This window comes from Nannobrachium achirus (assembly GCF_963921795.1).
Source record: "Nannobrachium achirus genome assembly, chromosome: 7".
Classification (NCBI taxonomy): domain Eukaryota; kingdom Metazoa; phylum Chordata; class Actinopteri; order Myctophiformes; family Myctophidae; genus Nannobrachium; species Nannobrachium achirus.
The window spans coordinates 13,856,883-13,881,406 of NC_137816.1; the positions used below are offsets into that span (position 1 = coordinate 13,856,883).

The following is a 24,524-nucleotide window of genomic DNA, read 5'->3' on the forward strand; positions in this document are numbered from 1 at the left end:
TCACTAAACAGGAACTATAACTGACCAGAAGAGGTCCGACACGGTTTACTTGGGAAGTAAGACCAGAGAGAGAAACACAGTGCTGCTGAGGGACAGAAGGTGATAATAGAGGGCCAGGGGCAGGAGCTATTGTATGAGAGACCTCTGAGTAAAGCTTGGCTGAGCTCGGAGGCCGGAGGGGCTGTCGCTGGGTCTCAGTCGAACAGAGCGCTGGAGGAGGAGAGGGAGAGAGGAGTAGAGAGAGTACAGTTTTGTTTTCTCTCTGTCTCTCTGTTAACGCACCTCAAATAGAGCTGTTCTGGCCAGCAGCAGTACAAACACTAAAAGCAAGGCTTTCTTTTCCCACCCCGAAAAGCATTAACATATAAAAATGGCAGGCTTTTTTTTTTTCTTTTAAAAGAACAATGATTAAAGTAATAAAAACATACAAAATTCTTTTTTAGTCTTCATATTATGTACAATACAAGGCTGAAGCACCTTTTAAAATTCTTATTCTCAACTTTTTTTTTATTTTGAAATAAAACATTTCCTTTATTCTTTCCAAAAATGTGCATTTTTCTTACGTTCTTCCCTAATTCCAACAAGTTCTTCGTTGTAACACAGTACCACCAGGTAGTTCTTCAGCATTCTCTTCATTAAGTGCATTTCCAGTTCAAAAAGACCTTGCGTGGCTGCCATGGTAACATCAGTCTCATTGGCCAGAGGCGTGGTAGGGGGCATTTTGTTTGGTGGTGGTGGAGTGTTGGGCTTTTACATCCCGTCCCCCCCAGGGGGCGCCACTCCCCAGTTGGCAGGATTGTCTGTGTGAGAGCTGTGACTGATGCAGGGGACTGAACCTGAGAGAAGCAAGGACTGGAGTAGAGAACACACACACACGTGTATTTGTGTGTATGCGTTTGTGTTTGTGCGTGCGTGAATATTGATCATCATCATCAGGTACCCCATTGTCCAGTACTCTCCTTGATCCCACGGTTGGTAGGGTTGGCAGACACTAGTGGCTCGTGGCACCATCCCTGGCTGGCCAACAAAATTATAATAACAAAAATAAAACAGTCTGTCCTTCAATGTATGGTCCTGCTCCTCATGCATCCATCCATCCACACATCCACACATCCATGCATTCATTCACTCATTCATCCATCCACCCATCCAGCCGTCCATCTTCTTCTCCGTGGAGTCACGTTGGACCAGGCCATAAAAAATAAACTCTGGCAGTCTGAGAGTGGGGCTGGCCAGGACCCCGAGGGCCATGGGGGGTCAGCAGGGGGGTCACCTGGGAGGGTATCCCTTGTAGTGACCCCCTCTGGGCCAGTGTGTCTGTGGCAGCGTCAGGCACTTCCTGAAGTGCTCCAGCTCCGCCTGCAGCTTCTCCCTCTCCACGGCCAGCTTCTGTCTCTGGGACATCAGCTCCTAGACGGGACCACAGGACCACAGTTAGCAACACGGCATCACAGCAGCTTAGCAAACAGAGCGGCGTCACAGCACAAAGTAGGGCATTCACCGAATATCCGAATATCAAAGTCACTATTCGACGTTGTTCTCTAAAGTCGAATATTCGCTTCTTTTTTTTATATATATTGTTTTATATATATAGTTTATAAAGCTTGGCGAGATAGGAAGTCATAAGAAAGTTGTCAATGCCCCTGGTGGATGAATTTGTTAATGCTCTATACCAGGGGTTCTCAAACCTTTTTAGGCCGTGACCCCCAAAATAAACATATTTGAACTGGGGACCCCCACCCTGACAAGCACTTGGAATTGTAGGTATGACATTTAATGTGACTCGGTTCCGCAGATAAATATTGTGAAAATAGCAGATCTACATGCTCACAACGCCTCGCAACGCGAGGCGTTGTGAGCATGTAGATCGGCTATTTTCACAATGTTCGCCTCTTGCTTACTTAAAGGAGCTATAGTCAACTTTTTCTTGAAAAACGGATGCTAAAATAAAAATAATGTTTCGAAAATATTTTATAAAAAAATAAGCTTCATATATGTGTTTCAATTAAAAAATGACCACAAAAAGCGTAAAATAATGATAAAATAATCATTTTGGCCCTTTGTTTACATTTACAGGGCCCGTACTTTGTTTACATCCTAGTCTGTAGACTAGGATGTACACCTACAATGAAAAAGTTGACTATAGCTCCTTTAATATTTGACAGTTTGGCGAGTCCTGTCGAATATTCGACTATTGGAATACTTTGAGGTTGAATAATTCTAATACTAAAAATCACTATTCGTGAATGCCCTAGCACAAAGGAGCTAAAAGGTTAGGCAGGAGCACAAAACACTTTGCGAAAAACAAAGCAGCAGCAGGTCAGTGATCTCAAACATAGGAAACCTGGGATCTGATGGAGGATCAGAGATAATCATGATTGTGTAAGGACATAGGGGCAAATGAAAAGGACCACAATGGAAATACCCCCCCAAAAAAGTATATTCAAAACAAACATGGGAGCAAATCAGAATGCACTGTACTTCATGTAGTCGTCATGTTATTTACCAACACTCATCTGCCCTTATTTTGCACCTTTTGCCATGGTTAATGCTGCATGTGCTTGGAGGTGATGTAATAAACGCAGGCAATGTTTTCAATAACTTTATGCATTATGTTTTTTTGTTGCTGTGAGTGATCCTGTAGCATATGGTTTTACCAGAATTTGTGTTTTAACCATTTCTTAAAGTGATCCCTGATTTGTAAGCCATGTAGGCCTTAATATGTTATAATAACCCTCTTTAACCGAAATATGCCTTTTAAAACACTTGGAATATATTCCTTTGAGAGAAAACAAGTGATATGTTCAACCCCTGGGGGGAGCCATTGCACTGTTCGTCGCATGCAGTTATGACGTAGGCAATGCATTTTGGCTGGTCGGGCCCATTTAAAATGGCAGTGTAAACAACTTTTAGATGTTGAATTAAACACTTACAGCACTGCAAAACATCCTACTTGATATGAACAGAACAGAAAAGCACCACACTACTAACTACAGTTAATCTGAGCTTCAAGACAATGTTTTAAATATTGTAAAGAGAACGTTGTTTGACGTTCCATATTAACCCTATGGGCCCGACCAGCTAAAATGCATTGCCTATGTCATAACTGCATGCGACGAACAGTGCAATGGCTCCCCCCAGGGGTTGAACATATCACTTGTTTTCTCTCAAAGGAATATATTCCAAGTGTTTTAAAAGGCATATTTCGGTTAAAGAGGGTTATTATAACATATTAAGGCCTACATGGCTTACAAATCAGGGATCACTTTAAGCAACACGATGTCATGAGTTATGCCAATAATGTACTTAACTCTTCTAGTGCCAAAACCGAATAAATTCGGTTTATTAAAACGTATTAAGGAGTGCCAAAACCGAATAAATTCTTTTTTTTTTTTTTTTTTTGATTTTTTTTTTTTTTTTTTTGAATTTTTTTTTTGAATTTTTTTTTGGACCCCATCAAAACTAGTGAACATGATTTCAATCGCGATTTTGCATGTTCCAACCCCATACAACCCCATCTAACATACAGGGCAGCCATTTTTGTTTACATAACAACATAACATAATGGCTATTATCTCAAGAATGCCTGAACGGATTTCAAATCGGATTTTTTTGTTTGAAAGCTGTGAACAAACTGCACAAAACCACAACAATGCAATCCAGGATTGCATTGGATTTTTTAGAGCTCATTCTTCTCTGTTTTTTTCCCATGCATGAGGTGTGCAAGGTTTAATCGTGGCTAAATTGCCGAAAATAGATCTTCTAAAATGCTTGGTAGCCAATAGCTAACTTCAAGCTAACTTCATCCTCTTCCTGTAAATGCACAAAGGAAAGTGTTCTGGCAAGTCATGGCTCCAGGGCTTGGGCATGCATTACCAGCATATCTCTATTATTCTCTGGCCACTGGGATGCCCTCTAGTGGTGATAGGCTGGCATTAAATGAGTTAAAGTAATAAGAGAACCACAGTCATAGAGTGTGGTGGTACAAGAGGTGGAAGGAGATGACATTCCTCTTCTCAGATGACATAGACATTGAAGGGCTTTTTCTGTGGCTGAGAAACAACAACAGTCAAAGCCAGTTCGGGGGTCAGAGGCAGTTAACTCTCAAATACCTGGAATGCGCCAGAGTCGCGTTAGATTTTAACCACTTTAACCATTATTTTATGCTTTAACTTTAGAAAAATAGCAGATATACAAGCTCACAGCGCGGCACCGAGTGCCGCGCTGCGAGCTTGTAGATCTGCTATTTTTGAAAAATCGTGAAAATGAGTGCAAGTCTTTGAATATCTTTGACCCGACTTCTAAATCCTTCCTCTAAATCATGCTGTTCTCAAACCTTTTCATGTCAAGGACCCCCAAAATTACAGGTATTTGGCCACGGACCCCCATCTAAAATATGTTGTCCCAGGGACCACCCAGAAGTAAATATTTGAGTTACAAATGTTCGCTTTTAAGTAGATATATTCAAAGACTTGCAAAAAAAATCATGACTCGGTGCCGCGCTGTGAGCTTGCATATCTGCTATTTTTCAATAGTTAAAGCAGTCAATAATCCTAGGCCTAAATGGGTTAAATGTCACACTCCGGTGAAGTAGTGCATGCAGGGGGACGGAAGCAGAGGATGAAAGAGGAGAGTGAGGACGTGTGCAGTCACAGGTACACTGGCAGCCCGGGGCAGAGGATGGGATGACTTACCCCCATGCTGTGAGACAGCTGCTCAGCAGTCAGGCTCAGGCTGTAGTTCTGGGCCTCCAGCCTCCGACACTGGCTCTGCAAAACATGGCGCTCCACACCTTGCTCTGTGAAACACCATGGAGGAAAAGAGAAGAGACGGTCCACTTTATACACGGCACACAAGAGCAATACTAGTCTACTCTAGCCAGATGTTGGTTTGCAGAGAAAGGATACATTGTGAACAGCACCCTCTGGTGTTTGAAGAATGCTACAACTGATACAAGTGAGCCTACATTCACTTGTTTAGTCCAACCAAAAGCGTTGTTTTCAAGCACTTCATTTTGATACGCATGCTTTTTTATAGACTTATGTTTGATAGACTCAAATACCCTGGAACTTAGACTAAGTAACAAAATGAAAAATAAACGCACCATGCAAGAGCCACAGCTTTATTACATTAAAGGTGGTATAAGTGAGTAAAGTGACCATTAAAAAAAAGAAGAATGCTATGAAGTGTTTGGTAAGTAACAGTGGTCACCATCTCACCAGCTGTTTTGTAAACAGAAAATACATTTTCAGTTCGGGATACCAATGTTATCCAATAAGGAGAGCGAACCACACAAAGATAATTAGTGTTCCAGTTCCAATATTTTATGTTTTATCGTTTCTACACTTCAAATGTCACTCGTTTATCCTCTATCATGAGGTAGCTCCCCTGATTTGATAAAACGTGTTAATGAACAAACAATATAGCAATGATTACTCTCGGAAATTCTGAATTTATACAGCTAATTAACACTTATTTGAACAAAAAACATATCACACCCCCTTTAACCACATGAGCCCTAGCGTCTCTATTCTGAGGCAAACATAACGTCACTGTCCGGCAGAAACCTTGTATCTCCAAGTTTCAAATTTGTACATTTTTTCGCAAAGCAAAGTCCTGCTTTATCATACAAGGCCGCCGCACGAAAGTAGTGAAAACAGCCGATCTACAAGCACACAATGCCTCGCGGTGCGAGGCGTTGTGTGCTTGTAGATCGGCTGTTTTCACTAGTTTAAATCATTTTTAAAATGACAAATACAAAACGGTTTTGGACATACAAGGTTTCCATCCGACAACGACGATAAATAGCATTGCAGCGTGACACGTTGTGATGTAGTACATATTTTTGATCAGCAGGCCGCATACCTTCAATGTATTCCTGATAGGCTTCGAATATAGACTCAATCCCCTGCCATTTGGGCGTGGGAGCCTCCTCTTCCTCCTCGTCCTCTTCCTCCTCCGAGTCCTCAGGGCCGGACATGTCGTCTAACCTCATCCCCGGGGGGGCGTCCCGGTGGTGGGGTGGTGCTGAGAAGTGCTGCCCGTTGGGCTGGGGGTGGTGCATGCCGGAGGAGTGTGTGAGCGAATGGGGGCCGACGGAGTGCGAGTGTGAGTGAGGAGGAGGGGGAGGCTGCGTGTGGGACAGGGACGGCCGGCTGGGAGCGCTCTGCAGCTCTGGAATGTTGTAGTGAACCGAGGAGTCCTGGAGGTGGGACGGCTCCGACACGCCACCTGAACACCACGTTAGAGAAGGAGGAAAGGTGGAGGTGAGAATGTGACGGTTGTACAGGCTGTCGTGATTAGGAGGACACTGGCTGTCTTGCAAGAAATGCTGATTATCAATTTAATCAATCATATAAAAATCTAGTTTTAATAAAATAACAAAAAGTGTAGATCTACAAGCTCACAACGCATCTCGATATGACGTGCTGTCAGCTTGTAGATCAGATATTTTCAGAAATTAAGCCCAAGACCGTTACACAACAAAACATAAAATAGGACTTAACCTCTTAAGCCCCAGGGGGGTCCAGGGAAAAATTCCGCCTAAAATGCATCCCCAAATTGGAACAATTGTGGACACAAAACTACAATGATTGTGGCTACTCTTGACTCACCAAATGTCAGCTAACCCTTGAAAATTCACAAATGCAGTGTAAAACCTTACATTTCTCTTACCAAATTGTCCTGCTATGATCACTAACCAAGGAAAAGATGATTGATAAAGACCTCCGCCTATGGAAATTTTGCCTTTTGAATAGTGAATGAGCCTCAAGACCTCATTGAAAACATATATAGTGAATAGAGAAATTGTTTACCAAGGTGTCATCAATTGATTGGCAAAATTGTATGAATATATTCCAAACTATGTAAACTCTACAGATGTTTTAGTGACAGTAGTGCTGTAATTTTTGTAATGTTAAAGTATAGGGTGAAAAATGATAAAAACGAGTAACAATAAGTAGTAATAATACTGTAATAGGAGTAATTTATGGATGAAAAGTACAATGGCAGCTGTTTACTATGCTGTAGGCCCACTGTAACAATGAACAACAATGAAATTGTAGTTTTATTTGGTCTATATTGATTTATTGACATTTATTGACAGCTGTTCAGAGGTCAACACCTTTTGCCCCCAAATGGGGTGGGGTTCAAGAGGTTAAGTCGTTAATCAGATAATCTCATTTTAAAGATAAAATGATGTAATCCATCTAGCAATAAATGCACAAAATCTGTGTGTGTGTGTGTGTGTGTGTGCGCGTGTGTGTGTGTGTGTGTGTGTGTGTGTGTTTAACTCTGTATCTGTCTATCTGTCTGATGCTTTTATGCCCATTTATGGAGATCGTTGATGTTATCCATATGATAATGACGTCATAGAATGGCCTCCAATACCATGATAATTGGTGCTACACTAATATAAGAACGAGTACAACGGGTATTGCATAACTTCCCAACGGGCATTGTTCCCAACGGACATCGACCTAGTTATTAAAATATAATAATTCTTGCGTGGATTTGTTAACATAAAGATTATGACCGTTTTCCATTATTTAAAAAAAACGTGCTTCTCAATTATTTGCTTAAATGAAAGATGTATTGCTACTTTGCTAGTATAATACAAAGTGATGAGTGTAGGTGGGGCTACCTTTGTGTTTCTGCAGGGCCTTCTGAGTGGACTGAAGCACAGACTCGTGGAACTGCTGGGCGAACTCCTCGGGTGTGAAGCTGTCCCAGGGCTTGGTGCGGCCGTTGAGGCTGCCGTGGCCCTCTTTAGGCTGCAGGGGGTGCTGCGGGGGCCGCAGGCTGTTCAGCAGGCTGGAGCTTCTCTTTGACACCGGCCCCTCGCCGGGCCCCCGGGCCTTGTCGGGATAGACGCTGGGAGCAGGGGGTTCCTTTGGTCTCAGTGTGTCCATGAGGGGTTTGGAGTGGCCGTTTGGGGACGCCGGGCGATGTGAGGAGGAGGGGCTGTGTGGTCTGGCACTGGGATGGTCCTCTGATTCGCTGGCAGGCTGGGCAGTGGCAGGGTCTGTGAACGAGAGCACGTGTTGAGCCGGATTGGAGTCCAGATGCACATTACAACATATCGTCGTTGTCGGGTGGAAACCTTGTATCTCCTTGTTTGTTTGTTTTTGTATAGTGAAAACAGCCGATCTTGTAGATCTGCTGTTTTCACTAGTCTTGTGCGACAGTCTTGTATGATGAAGCAGGGCTTTACTTTATGAAAAAATCACACCCGTGTGAAGTGGAGCTGTGTGTGTGTGTGTGTGTGTGTGTGTGTGTGTGTGTGTGTGTGTGTGTGTGTGTGTAGATCATGTGTACCGATTTTTGTGACATTTGAAGAAAATATGTAGGAAAAGGAGCAAAAAGTGTGTTTTGGAGAAAATTCAAGATGGCGGAAAATCTATCCTGGCGCCTATATGGGGAGATGCGTCTTGACCCAAGGAATCCAGGGAAAAAAGAATTTTAATTTTCCGATCCACGGTTCAAGAGTTACGGGGCAAAACGTAAAGTGGGCCGTTATAGCGCCACCATGAGGCCGAGTGATGTAATTATTTTTCGATTCATTCTTAAAATCATTATGAATCTCCTCTCCGAGGTTTGAAACTGTAGCTCCTATGGTTTACGAGAGAAAAATACTTGAAAGTGATTTCTTGCATTGTCCCATTATAAGTCAATGGGGACAATTAAGCGTCGTTTTTTGCCGATTACGTCGGCATGGTAAGGCGGATCGGAACGAAAGGTAATAGAATACCATTCCCGGCCGAGCCGCACATTTTGATGTATATATTGCGCGAGTGGCGTAAATGGTGCGGCACTAGTTACGCGCCGAAGTCAGGCTACATACACACAGACACACACACAGACAGACAGACAGACACACACACACACACAGACCCACACAGCCACGTATAGGGAGCCTGTGTTTCACACAGCTCCAAAAACATACAAATTTGAAACTTGGAGATACGAGGTTTCTGCCCGACAATGACGATATAGTGTTCGACAATAAAAAATGTATATCCACCTTCTTCTTCTTTTGTGTGTCTATGTCTCTATGCAAAATGATGACATGCTGGTGAAAGCAATGGTATGAAATGCTACTGTATAAAGCCCCATTGACACTGAGCACTATAAATCTAACAATAACAATAACCTTATCGTTCACCATTGTATTCTTTTGTAGTTTGTGTGAACTGCCATGCACGTGACTCTTAAAACTATTTTTATATAGTTATTGCGACCATAGGTCGCAGTTAACAGTTTGCCAGCCAAAATAGAATGGTTGTTGGTAGATTAGCCGTGAAATTTCTATTATTGTATTGTGATCTGAGACATAATATTATGTTTATAAACATGAGCCCGCCACCACTCCTTCTTGGACCGCACCGTTGTTTCTTCTTTCCCCCCCCCCCCCCCCCCCCCCCCCCCCCAGGTCATTAGCTCACCGTGATTATCTGGATCTCCGTTGGGATAGAGTGGTAGTTTTGTCCGAGCATCGATCTCCCCGTGCGTTTCGCGTGCGCGATCCGTGCGCATAATAATCCATGCATATAATCCAAGAATGACTGAACGATGTGACCATGTGACCATTTTGGCTAGCTTAGCCCTTAGCACTCCAGCTATGCTAATGTTATCCTTCAGACAGTAAACAGACGGTGTCAAGGAAGCATGAAGAAGGGAAGGCAATGACGTCACCTCTGCTTCATGTCAGAGCAGCCATGAGCTATCGATGGACGAGCGGTGACTAGGGAAGGTTAGACGATAGCCGATTTTCGGATAAAAATCATTTATTTCATTTTTAATGACCTAGTCCGGAAAAAGACGGCGCGGCTGAGACTCCTTGCTCAGATGTCCGGTATATTCCGGTTTTAATATTAAGGGGCTCCCCGTGGCTTGGAAAGGGTTAACTATGGAAACCGGCACATCTTGTCCACATATCTCTGTCTGTCTGTCTGTAAGTCACGCCTGACACTGTGGTTCCCCTGACACATCACTGTGACATCACAGTCAGATACTCAGAGCAGGGATCTCCATATATGGTCATAAAATGTATTGTATGTTGTGATGTCACAGGAACCACTAACAGAATCCCTTTTATGCCCATATATGGAAATCTCTGATGTCATCAATATTAAGCCCATACAGTATCTAACAGGACTTCATATGGGAATGCCCATATATATGGAGGAAGACAGCCCATATCTGTGTGGCTGGTTCAGACAGGGATCTCCATGTATGGGCATGAAAGGGATTGTATGTATGATGTCAGATGTGATAGACGTCATAGGACTTTCACATAACGAATAACCGAGTAAGCATGTTTGGGGTCTCACAGCATATCTCCATATACAGTACATGGATCTCCATATATGGGTAACTGGTCCGATATACATCACTGGACAGACGGCCAAGACATAGGGCGAGGTCGCATGTTGCCCTGAGGCGTCTTACTAGTGCTCAGTGTGAATGGCCCTTAACAATGTCCCAGAATTGCCTAATGTACGTTGGATAACGTTGCATTGGAACTGCCATTTCAAATGTGTTTATCTTGCGCTCTTATTACAATATTCACATTAGTTGCTGGAAAAACAGCCAAACTTTTGGAGATTTGCATAGAGTTTGGATGGAAACGTACTAAACACTGATAGGAAGGTATCTTACCAGAGTTGTGTGCTAGAGGGCTCCTACACTGCGGATGGGGGGGGTGTCTGATGGTATCCAACGTTACACTCTTTTCTTTGATAGCTTGAAGCAGCTCCACCACCCTCTCATTATCTAGGAGAGCGAGACAGACGGGAAAATAAACATCACTGTGCAAATCTCTGTAGCCTCTGTAGTGCGGTCCAATCCGTCTGTAGCTAATCCACCATTTCATAAGCACTGCACTGCCTCGTCTTAAGACACAGAAGGTGTTTGTGTAGTCTATGGATGTGTGTGTGAGGCTGAGGTCCTGAAAGTGTGGTAGGCTGTGTGCATTGCTGCCTGTAGGCAGCGTACAGTAAATCGAGGGACTACACTAGGATCACTGTAAGCTAGGGGTGTAACGATATAGTAACTGTATCGAAATATCGTTTTTAACTAAAGAAATCGAAGTATATCGAAATGAAAACAGCTAAAATCGAATCGTTTCGTTTTATTTTGTATCGTATCGAATCGGCAGTGCAAAGAATCAATTGTATCGATACTACCTACTTGGGCATTGTATTTAGCATTTTTAAGAAGAAACATTTTTATAGCTACACTGGTCTATTGATAAATGTGTGTAATCTCTGGGTTCATGTCAAGGTGCAGGTTTGTCAATATACAATGTCCATGTATTTGGCAGATAATCACTGTGTTTACTTATTTATATCCATAATAATACATGTTTCCCTTAAAGACCTGCACTAGCCACACCTTTCACACAGATTTAATTTCTTTGCTAAATAGTTACTATATCGATTTTAAATCACTGAATCGAATCGTATCGTATCGCCATGAATGAACCAATATCGCCCATGTATCGTTTCGTCAACCATGTATCGTGATATGTATCGAATCGCTATTAAAATGTATCGTTACACCCCTCCTGTAAGCCTACTGCTACCACTCCCAGTGTCTCATCATATCGTGTGTGTACCGTATACGCGTCTACAGCATAAGTGCACATGTGCGTGTGTACACAGAACCGCAATGGACTAAAGTAGAACATTAAAAAGGGTGTAATGCATTATGCATAGCATGGCTTTGTAATATATGTCATGTATAATAAAGTGCGGCTGGCGGTTCGCATGACTGTTGTGTGACCCTATATGGATTCCTTCAGGGCAAGAATCCGCATGCTAATGAGAAAGTGGAGCGTGTTCGACAGGCTAGAGTTCAGCGGTGGCGCGCTGAACTGGGAACGACCAGCCCTCGGAGGGGAGCTAAACGCCGGAGAAGCAGAGTCATGGCGTTGTGGGCAGGGGCGTCACAACTTGGGGTAGGAAAGTGGGACTGAGTTACCGGGGCCCAAGGAAGGTGGTGGAGGGGCCTTAATTGTTTTATGCTTTGGCTATTGAAAAATAGCAGATATACAAGCTCACAGCGCGGCACCGAGTGCCGCGCTGCGAGCTTGTAGATCTTGCTATTTTTTGAAAAGTCATGAAAATGTGTGCAAATCTTTGAATATATGTATTTTTTTAAGCGAACGTTTGTAACTCAAATTTTGCTTCTGGGGGGGGGGGGGTCCCTGGAACTCAATATTTTGAGATGGGGTTCCGTGGCCAAATGCATACCATTTTGGGGGTCCTTCACATGAAAAGGTTTGAGCTCCACTGACATTAGAAACATAGGTTTTTTCAAAAAACCTCAGAAGGATTTGAAATATTCGAAGATTTTCATGATTTTTCAAAAATAGCAGATCTACAAGCTACAAGGAAAGTGGGACCGAGTTACCAGGGCCCAAGGAGGTGGTGGAGGGGCCTTAATTATTTTATACTTTAGCTAATGAAAAATAGCAGATATACAAGCTCACAGCGCGGCACCGAGTGCCGCGCTGCGAGCTTGTAGATCTGCTATTTTTGAAAAGACGTGAAAATGTGTGCAAATCTTTGAATATATGTATTTTTTTAAAGCGAACGTTTGTAACTCAAATTTTGCTTCTGGGGGGGGGGGGGGTCCCTGGAACTCGATATTTTGAGATGGGGTTCCGTGGCCAAATACATACCATTTTGGGGGTCCTTCACGTGAAAAGGTTTGAGCTCCACTGACATAGAAACATAGGTTTTTTCAAAAAACCTCAGAAGGATTTGAAATATTCAAAGATTTTCATGATTTTTCAAAAACAGCAGATCTACAAGCTCGCAGCGCGGCACTCGGTGCCGCGCTGTGAGCTTGTATATCTGCTATTTTTCAATAGTTAAAGCACAGGCGGGCCCCGCAGTGAATCCTTGTGCCCAGGGCCCAGAATTTGGTGTGACGCCCCTGGCGTTGGGTAATTGATGGCAATTCCGAGCGTGTAGGAGCACAGGGTGAACGGCACGGCACAGGTTTGCCTTAGGGTTTCTGCTCTAATGGGGATAAAATGACTGAGGAACAAAGTAAAACTTCATTCAATTACAAGTCTTTTATTGTACATATTTCTTGGGCATTGTATAGCCTTTTAGACAGTGGAGAGAGCGTAGAGGGAGTAAGGAGGTGACATTCAGCAAATAGCCCGGCCAGCCTGGAATCGAACCGGGGGTCTCGCTGATCAGAGCATTGTGACAATGAGTTATGCGGCCTTATCATTTGGCTATCTGGTCACTGCATTCAATTCACTTTCAACCTTCCGTCCCTATTTTGGGCATATCTTTAAAGGCAACAACATTTCTCCCACCCAAACTTCCAAAACAGCAAATAGGCTATAGCAGATATATAAGCTCACAGCGTGTCATAATGCTATATGTTGTGAGCTTGTACATCTGCTATTGTCTGTTTACACCGTCGTCACATCTTGCCTTCCGGGGGACGTCAAAATAAGGTACAATTAATGAAGAAACCCTGGCAGTGGCGGATGTTTGGATTCATGTGACATGCAGGGACGTGCTGGCCATTGGGAAAAGCGGGACAACTCCCGAACGGCCGGTTCATTCCCGGCCGGTCCAGGCCCGGCCATTAGGAAACCTTGTCGGGCAGAAACCTTGTATCTCCAAGTTTCAAATTTGTAAATTTTTTCGCAAAGCAAAGCCCTGCTTCATCATACAAGGCCGTCGCACAAAAGTAGTGAAAACAGCAGATCTACAAGCACACAACGCCTCGCGTTGCGAGGCGTTGTGTGCTTGTAGATCGGCTGTTTTCACTAGTTTAAATCATTTTTAAAATGATAAATACAAAACAAACGGTTTCGCACATACAAGGTTTCCACCCGACAACGACGAAATATAACTCATGTAATTGGCCCACTGGCTTGTCACTTGTCATGATCTGAAATGGCAAATCTTTGAGTAGCAGCAGCGCTATATAGAGAGATCTCTATCAATAGCGCGCAATGAGGGCCTCTACAACTGTTTTTCCCGGGCTGAATCAGGGGCCCAGCACGTCCATGGTGACACGTTTCATGTTATGACGGGTGTGTGCTTAGTGTTGGTGAGGGCTACCTCTCCTCTGCTGCACGGTAACGTGGGACAGGCTGAACATGGTGAGGAAGCGCTTCTTGTCCTCCAGCTCGGGCGCTCGGTCCATCTCCTCCGGGGTGAAGCGCGTGCTGAGCGGCGGAGGCGGGGGAGGAGGCGTGCGCTTGGAGTGCAGGCCGGGCGGGGAGGGGCTGCGCTCCCGGAGCATCCGCCGCCGTTTCCTCCGCTTCTGCTGCATGAGCTGGTCGCGCCGCCCCACCGTGGTCAGGCCGAACGCTCCCAGGAAGTCCACTTTCTGCATGGGACAGAGGGACGGGGCGGGGCGGGGGGGTCACCTCACGATACGGAATATTTGTGCATGTGTGTGTTTGGCATGATAGGGCAGGGGTTTTCAAAGTGGGTGACGGGCACCCTGGGGTGCCGTGACAGCAGTCCAGGGGTGCCGCGAGATCATTTGATAATATTTGGAATTTATTTGGACACATGAAAAAATATTTACTATCATTTTAAACTTGAAGTACAAAGTTATTTTCAGTCAGTTCTAACCAAAATGGCTATTATCTCAACATTTTCCTCGCAACATAATCACTAAAATATCGTCACTGTCGGTCAGAAACCCCGTATCTCCAAGTTTCAAATGTGTACGTCTTTTGCTAAAGCAAACCCCTGCTTCATCATACAAGACTGTCGCACAAAACTAGTGAAAACAGCCGATCTACAAGCACACAACGCCTCGTGATGCGAGGCGTTGTGTGCTTGTAGATCTGCTGTTTTCACTAGTTTAGTACATTTTATAGATGATAAATACAAAACGAACGGTTTCCACCCAACAACAACGATATGCTATAACTATAAGGTGCTGGGAGTGAAAATTATAATGTAGGGGTGCCTCGGATTAAAAACAATATTTATGGGGTGCCCTGAGACAAAAAAGTTTGGGAAACCCTGTGATAGGGAACACAGGAAAAAGTAGGAAAAAACGATACGTGGGGATACACTGTGAAATGTGTTGGACGTTGCTAGAATCAGGGAGGGATCTACAGCTATGTAGGTTCCCAAGCACTGGGTCGGGCCCATTTGTGGGTCGCAGACTCTTTTTTTTATGGGTCCCTTAATCTTTTCTTTCCGACATTTTGTTTTTTAATTATTATTATTTCAAAACATTTTCAGAAAACACTAACAAAATTTTTTTTTCATGATTTTTCAAAGTAATGTAATTAATAAATAGAAGACAAATCTATGACATTCCAGAGATTAGAAAATATGTATTTAAGTAGTAGTGAAAATCTAATCTACAAGCTCACAACGGAGCACAAAATAACGCGTTGTGAGTTGTGAGTTGTGAGTTGTGAGTAGATCTGCTGTTTTCACTAGTTTGGGTCCCCGGCAAAGGTCTAATCTATCTTTTGGGTCACAGGCTAAAAAGTTTGTGAACCACTGGTGAAGTAGTAGACCTTTGGTTCCATTTGTACACTCTCAAGAGTTACGGGGGTCCTTGAAATGAACCCATTCAGAATTATTGAATGCTTTAACCAGTGAAAAATAGCAGATATACAAGCTCACAGCGCGGCACCGAGTGCCGCGCTGCGAGCTTGTAGATCTGCTATTTTTGAAAAAGTCGTGAAAATGGGTGCAAATCTTTGAATATTATGTATTTTCAAAGCGAACGTTTGTAACTCAAATTTTGCTTCTGGGGGGGGTCCCTGGAACTAAATATTTTGAGATGCGGGTCCGTGGCCGAATACATATCATTTTGGGGGTTCCTTCACATGAAAAGGTTTGAGAACCGCTGACATAGTGGTATCTCAAGAACAGACTAACTGAGCTCCAGTTAAGTGAAAAGGACCTTTTCTTTGACGATGGCTAAGCCAGATTGCTGACACAGAAACATAGGGTTTTTCAAAAAGTCTTAGAAGGATTCAAAAGACACTTATAGAATCGGGTCAAAATTCTAATTTTCACGATTCTTCAAAAATAGCAGATCTACAAGCTCGCAGCGCGGCACTCTGCTATTTTTCAATAGTTAAAGCATTAAATGGGTTAAAACGTTTGAGAGCCACTGATCTGCTGCTCATTTAAGGTGGCCTTTACCTCGGTGGAGTCGTCCAGCTTGAGCGGGGGCTGCTCCGCTACTCTCCTGAGGTGAGCTCTCACCTCCTCCTCGTCGCTCTCATCATACGAGTCATCCAGCTCATAGTAGTAACCTGCAAATGAACACAGGGGTCAGCGCAGACACTCACACCACTCTATAGACCAGTGAACACGCCAGGATTCTCTCTCTTCCCCGATGACAATCGTTGCATAAAGAGAACATTGAAAAGCATTGGCTACTAGTGTAACAAACCTTTCAGCGTGTGCATTATTAATCGTGTGAACCCATTGCGTCCCTATTCTGGGGCTTGTCATAACAGGCAAACATGCACCAAAAATAGCCAGTCTACAAGCTCGCAGCGTATAGAGGGTATGCGCATGACATCACTGTTGCTGGAAGTTATGTGGGAACACGCCTACTGAGTGGCAAAAAGCTAATTCCTGCCATTGACAGCCAATACATCCAAACAGAAAAGTCCTTTCTGATTGTATTAAACAAAGTTAAACTCACCAACATTGCGGCTGTACAAAAAGCTTGAATTATCCTCTTTCTATCTGCAAAGTTTTTGTTTCATAAAAATCCACCATAGACATGTTATGAGCTTCTGTCTGTCAAGACATTCTGTGCAGGGGATTATTTTTTCCATGTGTCAGAGTTTGGAAGCGCTCATTTTCAACAACACAACATCCTGCTGCCTCCTGCATTATGTGCAATTTAGAAACAGGTGGTACGCAGGACCGTTGAGTGATTTGCAACTAGCACTTCCAAACTCCAATGCTCCATGCTGCTCAATGTTTTGCCACTCAGACTCTAGATTAGGGGGGCGGGTCCCAGTGGACGTGCATAGTACCCTCTATAGCAAGCTTGTAGATTGGCTCTTCTCACCGAAGAGATTTGGTATAGAGAGAGAGGAGTAAAGATAGGAACAAGTATTAGACCCCTGGGGGACCCCGAGCCGAGGCATTATTTTATGCTTTAACTATTGAATAATAGCAGATATACAAGCTCACAGCGCGCGCTGCGAGCTTGTAGATCTGCTATTTTTTGAAAAATCGTGAAAATTCGAATTTTGACCCGATTCTATAAGTGTCTTTTGAATCCTTCTAAGGTTTTTGGAAAAACCTATGTTCCTATGTCAGCAATCTGGCCAGCCATCGTCAAAGAAAAGGTCCTTTTCACTTAACTGGAGCTCAGTTAGTCTGTTCTTGAGAGACTACTATGTCAGTGGCTCTCAAACCTTTTCATGTGAAGGACCCCCAAAATTATATGTATTTGGCCACGGACCCGCATCTCAAAATATCTAGCTCCAGGGACCACCCAGAAGCAAAATTTGAGTTACAAACGTTCGCTTTAAAAATACATTATATTCAAAGATTTGCCCACATTTTCACGACTTTTTTCAAAAATAGCAGATCTACAAGCTCGCAGCGCGGCACTCGGTGCCGCGCTGTGAGCTTGTATATCTGCTATTTTTCACTAGCTAAAGCATTCAATAATTCTAGGCCTAAATGGGTTTAATGGCCGTGCTGTTACCTTTCTCCCTCGCCTCCTTCCTCCTCTTCTCCTCCAGGTCCAGCTTACTGACGGGCCTGCGGTGCTGCTGGAGGAAGTCGTCGTAGATCAGAGCCGCGTCGGGGCCCGTCCCCGAGGGCGCCACCTGCTGCCCCGGCGCCGCCACTCCTCCGGCGACCATCCCTGACGACGCCTGACAATGTCTGCTGCTGGGCCCCTGGTGGTGTCCCTGGAAGCCCTTTAGCCCCCCAGAGCTGCCCTTTGCGCTCCCCCCCAGCTCCCCGTACTGGCTGGGCAGGGACAACGACGCCCTCTGCTGGCTAAGGAAGGACTGGGTGGATTTCTCCAGCTCGGCCAGGAAGGTGCTGTGCCCGTCGGGCAGGCCCACTGGCGGGCCTCCTCTCAGCGGGGGGTACTTAATGTCCATCGCCCCTCCGCCGTCTCGCCTCCGCACCCCGTCCTCGTGCTTGGAGGGCCCTGGTGGTGGGCGAGCGAGCTCGTAGTGGCCCACCACCCCCGAGGGCTCGTGGCTGCGTCTGGAGGAGTCCGAGGAGGCGGTGTCGATGAGAGAGGCGGGGTTCCACAGGGTGGTGGTGGGAGGCGGGGCGTGCGGGTCGCGGGGTGGTAGATGGGGCGGTTTGGGGGAGATGAGCGGCGGCGGGGCGCCCAGGTGGAGGTGGAGGTCGCGGCTCCCGGCCTCGTGGTGGTTCGGTATGGACCTGTGCCGAGACGAGGAGAGGGCAAGCAGGGGTCAAAGCTCTGCCGTTACAATGCACAGCACCGATACGTCTTTCATGGACGAGAAATGTTGCTTCTCCCGCTGTGCGCACACATAAACAAACACAGTGTCTCCCTTCCTTCCTTCCTGTCTATCCGTGTGTGTGTGTGTGTGTGTGTGTGTGTGTGTGTGTGTGTGTGTGTGTGTGTGTGTGTGTGTGTGTGTGTGTGTGGTGGTGTTATCAGGCCCAGTGCAGAGCAGCCCAGAGCGAAGTGAGGATGTGGCGAAGGCAGGCTATAACGCTGTCCTCCAAACACACTGGGCTGCCTTTGATCTGCCAGGCCCTTTAAGCATGGCATGCACGGTCACATGCACGCACGGCAACACGCATGCACAACTACGGGCGAGAGTGAGTTCAGAGAAGGGTCTGCAGGAGGAAAGGCAGGGTGAAATGGAGGAGATGGTCTTGATGGACAGATTAGGAATGGAAGTGACACACAGATCGTTAGAAAGGTAGGGAAGAATACTGCTGGGGTGGAAATCACCAAACCCCCCCTCAGTCGCTATGTGGCTCAAATTGGTCAGTTCAGTATACTGTATGTTTGGTCAAATATAAGGAATATACATTTTGTAGGGACAGGATCTGTAAATGTACCTGTCTAAAACTTGATGAGGATATGTGTGTATCGAATAGTTCAACCCACTGATGACTTTACTGTGAATGTTTCTTTTTATGTTTTGTTTTTTTTATTCACCTTAACTATTCTGTGGACTGATAGGACAATGACGACAATGGAGGGGAGGGATGGGTTGGGGAGAAAAAAAGAAAAAAGAAATGTCTTGATTATACTGTAATGATATGAATCCATTGTTTGACTGTGACATGAATAAGATATTCTTAAAAAAGAAAGGTAGGGCAGAGAACTATAAGAGAGAGACAGAGAGAGAAGACGTATACTATGGAGAAGAAAGATGGAAAGAGACAAAAAGAAGAAACATGTCTGTTGAAACCTGACTTATAATTTGTGGGACACCGTAAATAGTAACAATCATCTATCATCTATAAACTCACAACACAACACGGATGCGACTGCGAGTGCAGTGAGCTTTCCCCGGCGTGCTCCACTGTCGAAGTGGGCATGAGGGCAGAACGACAGACAGATCGAGCGCTAATAGACAAACATACTGTCCAGGCCGCTCGTTCCAAATCAAACCTGGCAGTGGCAACCAGGCTTGCCTGACCAATCCCATTATTCCTGCCTCCTGTTTTGTGTGCATTTCGAGTCGGTGTACGACGTGCGCTTTATCTGCAATCTGTAGCCTGCGGGGCAGTGATTAGACTGTACCGTTACTGATAGCTGCCGTGTGTGTGCTGCTGTGTGCTTCCCCCTGCAGTACCCGCTCAGCATTAACCCCAATCATTAACCTATTCAGAACGGGTAACACAGTATAGTGTATCGTTATTTTATGCTTTAGCTATTGAAAAATAGCAGATATACAAGCTCACAGCGCGGCACCGAGTGCCGCGCTGCGAGCTTGTAGATCTGCTATTTTTGAAAAATCGTGAAAATTTGAATTTTGACCCGATTCTATGAGTGTCTTTTTGAATCCTTCTAAGATTTTTTTCGAAAAACCAATGTTTCTATATGTTAGCAATCTGGCCAGCCATCGTCAAAGAAAGGGTCCTTTTCACTCAACTGGAGCTCAGTTAGTCTGTTCTTGAGAGACTACCATGTCAGTGGTTCTCAAACCTTTTTCATGTGAAGGACCCCCAAAATGATATGTATTTGGCCACGGACCCCCATCTCAAAATATTTAGTTCCAGGGACCACCTAGAAGCAAAATTTGAGTTACAAACATTCGCTCTAAAAATACATTATATGCAAAGATTTGCACACATTTTCACAACTTTTTCAAAAATAGCAGATCCACAAGCTCGCAGCGCGGCACTCATATCTGCTATTTTTCAATAGCTAAAGCATTCCATAATCCTAGGCCTAAATGGGTTAAACCTAACTTCACAATCTCTCTCTCTCGCTCTCTCTCTCTCTCTCGCTCACAAAGCAGGGTAAGCGGAAAGCTTATGCTGTGCAAGGTTGAGAGGATTAGCTGAGAATTAGCCTTTGTGTATCTTATTTAGCCATCCTGCTTGCTGCCTGTTTGAAAATCCTCATCCGCTACAGACGAGGGAACAGCCGCCAGGAGGAACCTGCCGTACAACCTGAATCCACAACTGAACACAGTCAATCCGTCTGCTGGTCTCTGTAGCCGCGCTGGAAGGTAGCAGGGACAGGAATAGAGCAGATGGGGAGGATTCTGACAGGGGATTCTTTCTCTTTCAGTGCTGACGAACAGACTTCTGAAGCCTGCCAGCTTACCACTCTGGCTGGTCTACAGAGGTACCACTGTGGACCATCAGGATGGAGATGACAAACACTCCCGAACAGAGACAGAGAGAGAGAGAGAGAGGGTGTGTGTGTGTGCGCGCGCATGTGTGTGTGTGTGTGTGTGTGTGTGTGTGTGTGTGTGTGTGTGTGTGTGTGTGCGTGTGTGTGTGTACAATCATCGGTAATAAGACTGAATAAGATGAACATGGGCAAGATGATGATCTAATGAATTAATGGTTAACGCCTAGCAGGATTAGAGTTGGATTGGCTAAGGGTTGAGGTTCGGCGGTAATGGTTAGGATTAGAGTTAGATTGGGTTAAGCTTAGGCATGCATGCATCTGTTAGGGTAAAGGTGAGGGGATATGGAATGCGTGTAAGTCAGTGTGCGTGTGTGTGAGAGAGAGAGAGAGAGAGTGCGTGCGTGTGCACGCGTTCTAACCTGTGTGCCTCTGTGCGGTGTTCTGGCGCGTCAGCAGTCCTGCCCAGGTCCAGGTGCTGCTCCAAAACCTGCTGGCGGAACTCCGACACCTGGTACTGACGGTCCTCCTTCTCCTGACGCAGCTTGCGTTGCCGCGCCAACCACCGCTCCTCCTCATTGGTCCTCTGGAGCAGCAGGGCGGACGAAAGCCCCGCCCCCACCGCGCCGGGGCCCATGTAGAGGCCGTGGGCGGAGACTAAGCCGGGGACGGCGTGATGTGGTTGGACGATGGACGAGTGAAGACCCGGCGGGATTGGCTTGGGCGCCGCGAGGGTGGGCTCTTTGGTTTTGTCTGGGGGAGAAAGCAAGGCCGATGTCAGTCTTGTGATTAATGAATCTTACTACATGGTTTCAGGGCTGTAGAAATGAACAATGATGGCCTTTGTGAACTTCCTGTTTGTAACCGTCGCCCTGGGAAACGGCACAAACTGTCAAAGAAATAGCCGTTTGTTATCTAGGCAGACAGCTTACGAAAACATTCAAGATTTCTTTACTCATTATCATCATCATCAGGGCTGTGATTGTTATAAATGTGCTAGTGATGCAAACATCAGCTGACATGATGTTGACGAGGGCCTTCATACATTTCCAAGCAACAATAGGTTGTTGAAGTGTCTATATTAGATGGTAGTGAAGCAATATGACTGCAGGCTTTTAAACCCAGATGGAAAGTTTTACCCATATTCTTATTGTGGTTTTACATTTTATTATGCTTTTATGCTTTTTAACCGACTGTACAGGAACTTTGATCGACTCTGTTGAAATGTGCTATTGTGCTTCATGAACGAAGTTGGATTTCCAGCGTTCCTCCAGAGCAGTGGTTCTCAACCTGTGGGTCCCCAAATTATTTTGGGGGGTCCCCAGATGATTAACTTAATGTGTTTTCTCACTCAACATTAAACAAACCAACATAACGTTTAAGTGTATACACTTATGTTGGTTTGAGGGTATATATTGGAACATATCTAAAGTGACAATTGAAGGACTTTTTAATACCTTTAAAATGACAAATTAAAGATTAGCCAAATTGTCAAATATTAGAGGCAGAAATTGTGAAAATAGCCGATCTACATGCTCACAACGCCTCGCAACGCGAGGCGTTGTGAGCATGTAGATCTGCTATTTTCACAATAGAACCGTGTTATACAAAATGTAATGCCTCAACTCTTAGTGCTCGTCAGGGTGGGGGGGTCCCCAGTTAAAATATGAATATTTTGGGGGTCGCGGCCTGAAAAGGTTGAGGACCACTGCTCCAGAGGAGAGAGGGGGGCTCATGTCACATCATACCGGTCCGATTCGGGGTGAGTCTCTCGGGCTTGGTGCGCTCCTCCTGTGCCCTCATGGCGTGGAACTCGGCCAGATAGTGGCTCTCCATGGCCTTGGACACCTGCAGCTCTTTCTCCCTCTGCGCCCGCTCCTTCTGCCTCTCCAGCTCCCTCTCTCTCTCCCTCTCCTTCTCCCTCTCGCGCTCCCTCTCTCGCTCGCGCTCCCTCTCCCTCTCCAGCTCCTTCTCGCGCTCCCTCTCCCGCTCCCTCTCTCGGTCTCTCTCCCGTTCCTTCTCCCTCTCCGCCTCGCGCTCCCGCTCCTTTTCTCGCTCGCGCTCGCGCTCTCGCTCGCGCTGCCGCAGCTCGTCCTCCAACTGCAGCCTGGAGGGAGGACAATTGGGGGGGGAAGAGAGAGAGAGACAAAGAGCGATGTGCTGCTTCATTAACAGGGACACTGCATCATTGCAACGCTATGCGTTTGCCCGTGCATATAATGTGTGTGTGTGTGTATATATTACTATACTTGTGAGGACCAAATGTCCTACCTAGACAATAGACATTGTGAAGACATGTCCCGGTCCTCACAAGAGGAATGGTTGTTTGATGGTTAAAATAAAACCCTTTCGAGAGTTTACAATTACAACCTAAAGATTCAGGTAGGGGTTAGCGTTAGGATTAGGCATTAAGAAGTTAGGTTTAGGGATTAGAGGCAGCGTAATGCCTGAATTATACTTAAGCGGTACGCTTGTGTCGTGCACTGAAAAACAGCTGCTCTACAAGCACACAGCTTGTAGATCTGAAACTCTTTCGGTAAATGGCAAAGATGACGTTCATAAAATCGGCATCGTAAAATGTTGCCGTCAAGACATAAGTATAGTAATACAATATATGGAATGAGTGTAAGTAAGTCAAAATATATATAGAGTGTGTGTGTGTGTGTGTGTCTAAGGCAGCGGTTCTCAAACTTGGGGTCGGGACCCAGATGATTAGCTTAATGTCAAAAAATCTCATTCAAAGGTAAACAAACCAACATAAGTGTACACAGCGTATCTGCACATTTATAAAGTGACAATTTAAGGACTTTCAAGACCGTTTTAATACCAAACTGGCCAAACCGTCAAATATTAAGTAAGCAAGAGGCAACCATTCTGAAGATAGCAGATCTACATCGCACTGCGAGGCGTTGTGAGCATGTAGATCCGCTATTTTCACAATATGTATCTGTGGAACCGAGTCACATTTTAAATGTAATACCTATAATTCCAAGTGCCCAGTTCACATATGTTTATTTTGGGGGTCACGGCCTATAAAAAGGTTTGAGAACCCCTGGTCTAAGGACTGTACCTCTCAGAGAGCCTCTCGGACTGCAGGGCGGACAGCGAGGGGTGCGTGAGGTCTCCGGGGTAGCGCACGCCCTGCAGGTGCATGTGAACGGCGGAGGGGTGCAGAGGCGGCATGCCGCCCCCGCCCTGCAGCTGGTAGAAGGGCGACCTCAACGCTGAGAGACAGAACGGGTCGTCCATCCTGTTGGGAGAGATTGGTGGGAGGGGAGGGGGAGAGGAGGAGGAGGGAATGCCAAAGCAAAAGAAAGAAAGGAAGAGAAAATAAAGGGAGAGAAGGAGAGAGTGAACAAGAGACGCCAGGAAGACGCGGCGGCGGCAGCCCCTGCGGTGACAGCGCCGCGTTCATTACTCCATTAACCCATTTAGGCAGAGAATTATTGACTGCTTTAACTATTGAAAAATAGCAGATATACAAGCTCACAGCCGCGCTGTGAGCTTGTAGATCTGCTATTTTTTTTTAAATCAAGATTTCTTTTTTTTGCCAGTCTGAATAGATCTATTTAAAAGCGAACATTTGTAACTCAAATATAAGCTTCCGGGTGGTCCCTGGAACAACATATTTTGAGATGGGGGGGTCCGCGGCCAAAGACCTGTAATTTTGGAGGTCCTTGACACGAAAAAGTTTGAGAACCACTGATTTAGAATAAGGATTTAGA

At 45.2% G+C, this 24,524-nt stretch overlaps 1 protein-coding gene across 1 annotated transcript in view; it reads right to left on the bottom strand.

Annotated features, from left to right (window-relative positions):
• Nucleotides 1-789: 789 nt before the first annotated feature.
• Nucleotides 790-24,524, bottom strand: part of gse1b (Gse1 coiled-coil protein b) — a 67,512-nt gene continuing 43,777 nt past the window's right edge. The window contains exons 6-16 of the mRNA XM_080729942.1: nt 23,870-24,049; nt 22,548-22,906; nt 21,222-21,552; nt 17,698-18,395; nt 16,164-16,276; nt 14,097-14,367; nt 10,660-10,773; nt 7,643-8,023; nt 5,866-6,231; nt 4,695-4,798; nt 790-1,410 (exon numbers count right to left, since the gene is read on the bottom strand). Of these exons, the coding sequence (XP_080586068.1) occupies nt 1,270-1,410; nt 4,695-4,798; nt 5,866-6,231; nt 7,643-8,023; nt 10,660-10,773; nt 14,097-14,367; nt 16,164-16,276; nt 17,698-18,395; nt 21,222-21,552; nt 22,548-22,906; nt 23,870-24,049 (3,058 nt within the window). The 3' untranslated portion in view covers nt 790-1,269. The remainder of the gene's footprint in view (nt 1,411-4,694; nt 4,799-5,865; nt 6,232-7,642; nt 8,024-10,659; nt 10,774-14,096; nt 14,368-16,163; nt 16,277-17,697; nt 18,396-21,221; nt 21,553-22,547; nt 22,907-23,869; nt 24,050-24,524) is intronic.